Below are 1760 nucleotides of genomic sequence, written 5' to 3'. Positions count from 1 at the left end.
CTCTTGTTACAACCTTGAATGCATCTGATAGCTTTAAGCCAGTAGTTATAGATTCTGGAGCTTCTCACCACATGATTAGTGATGCTAGGTTAATCAGTAATGCTAAGCCTGCCTTAGGTAATGTTATGATTGCAAATGGCGACAGCATACCAATAAAAGGTGTAGGAAACTTGAAACTATTTGAGAAAGATACTAAAGCATTTTATATGCCATCTTTTGCATCTAATCTATTATCTGTCAAGAAGGTTGCCACTGATCTTAACTGCAAGGTTATTTTTAGTCCTAATGATGTTGTGTTTCAAGATATTGAGACTCTTAAGATGATCGGAAAGGGTGTTACTAAAGGGGACTTGTACCTGCTTGAAGACAGCAAGACTAGATCATGTTTACCTTATGCTTTTAGTTCAATCCCTGTCTTAGAAAATGATGTATTGTGGCATGCTAGGTTAGGCCATCCCCATTCTAGAGCACTGAACCTGTTATTGCCTAATGTTTATTTGAAAAATGATGGCTGTGAAGCATGTATTCTTGGCAAACATTGTAAGACGGTGTTTCCCAAGTCATTTACTATCTATGAGAAATGCTTTGATCTTATACACTCTGATGTCTGGACTGCACCATGCACTTCTAGGGAAAATCATAGATATTTTGTCACTTTCATAAACCAGAAATCTAAATATACATGGCTGACTATGATACCATCTAAAAGATAGAGTACTAGATACATTTATAAACTTTCAGAGCTACATAACTAATCAGTTCAATGTTAAGATCAAAGTATTCAGGTCAGATAATGGAGGGGAATATACAAGCGCAGCTTTCAAATCCCACTTGGCCAAGCATGGAATAAGCCATCAAACCAGCTGCCCTTACACTCCACAACAAAATGGTGTACCTGAGAGGAAAAACCGACATCTGATGGAAGTGGCCAAGTCCATGATGTTCTACACCAACATGCCTAAGAGGTTCTGGAGTGATGCAGTCATGACAGCATGCTATCTCATCAACCGAACTCCAAGAAGAGTCCTTGATGATGCCACACCTTATGAGGTATTTAACAAAAGAAAACCATCTATTGACCATTTACAGGTATTTGGGTGCTTGTGCTATGTATTGCAAACATGTGATCATAGGAACAAACTTGAGGCCAGAAGCACAAAGGCAGTGTTCATTGGGTATTCTACCACTCAAAAAGGTTACAAATGCTACTCTCCAGAGACAAAAAGAGTCTTAGTATCCAGAGAGGTCAAGTTTGTGGAATATAGAGGCTATTATGAGGAGAAAAGTTGGGACAATCTCAAGGATCTATCTAAAGGGGCCTCAGATAGGGCAAACAACCCACGGATTATCATGGAGAGCCTAGGTATCATCATGACACCAAATGAAAGAACTACTGGTTCAACAAATAGTTTAGATCAAGCCAGTGGTATGGATGCGGCGGAAGAGGCTTCTCATCCTAATCCTGAAGGGGGGGAATCAAGAGGATTCGTCTACTGGTCAAGAGGAACCACATATGGGTCAAGAGGATCCGCAGACTACTAATCAAGAGCAAGAGGTTCATGATCAGGATGAAAGCCAACAACATGAGGAATCAGATCAACAAAATGAAGTTGAAGCTGAGATTGCTGGAGAGGTCCAGCCGCTTGGGAGAAGCACAAGGGTGAGAAAGCGTCCATCAAATTGGAAGTATTTCAACAGTCAAGCAGTAGCCCATCCCACTCAAGCAACTTGCTCCCTTGCTTACTATCCAAGAGATCATC

At 40.6% G+C, this 1760-nt stretch overlaps 1 protein-coding gene across 1 annotated transcript in view; it reads left to right on the top strand.

The window, feature by feature from the left end:
* Window positions 1-1542, top strand: part of LOC106315187 — a 2617-nt gene extending 1075 nt beyond the window's left edge. Inside the window, exons 2-3 of the mRNA XM_013752937.1 lie at window positions 32-428; window positions 742-1542. Of these exons, the coding sequence (XP_013608391.1) occupies window positions 32-428; window positions 742-1542 (1198 nt within the window). The remainder of the gene's footprint in view (window positions 1-31; window positions 429-741) is intronic.
* The last annotated feature ends 218 nt before the right edge of the window (window positions 1543-1760 follow it).

This window comes from Brassica oleracea, chromosome C9 (assembly GCF_000695525.1).
Source record: "Brassica oleracea var. oleracea cultivar TO1000 chromosome C9, BOL, whole genome shotgun sequence".
NCBI classification, from domain to species: Eukaryota; Viridiplantae; Streptophyta; class Magnoliopsida; order Brassicales; family Brassicaceae; genus Brassica; species Brassica oleracea.
Note: the sequence above shows the minus strand (reverse complement) of the source record. Positions and strands in the feature narration are given on the sequence as shown.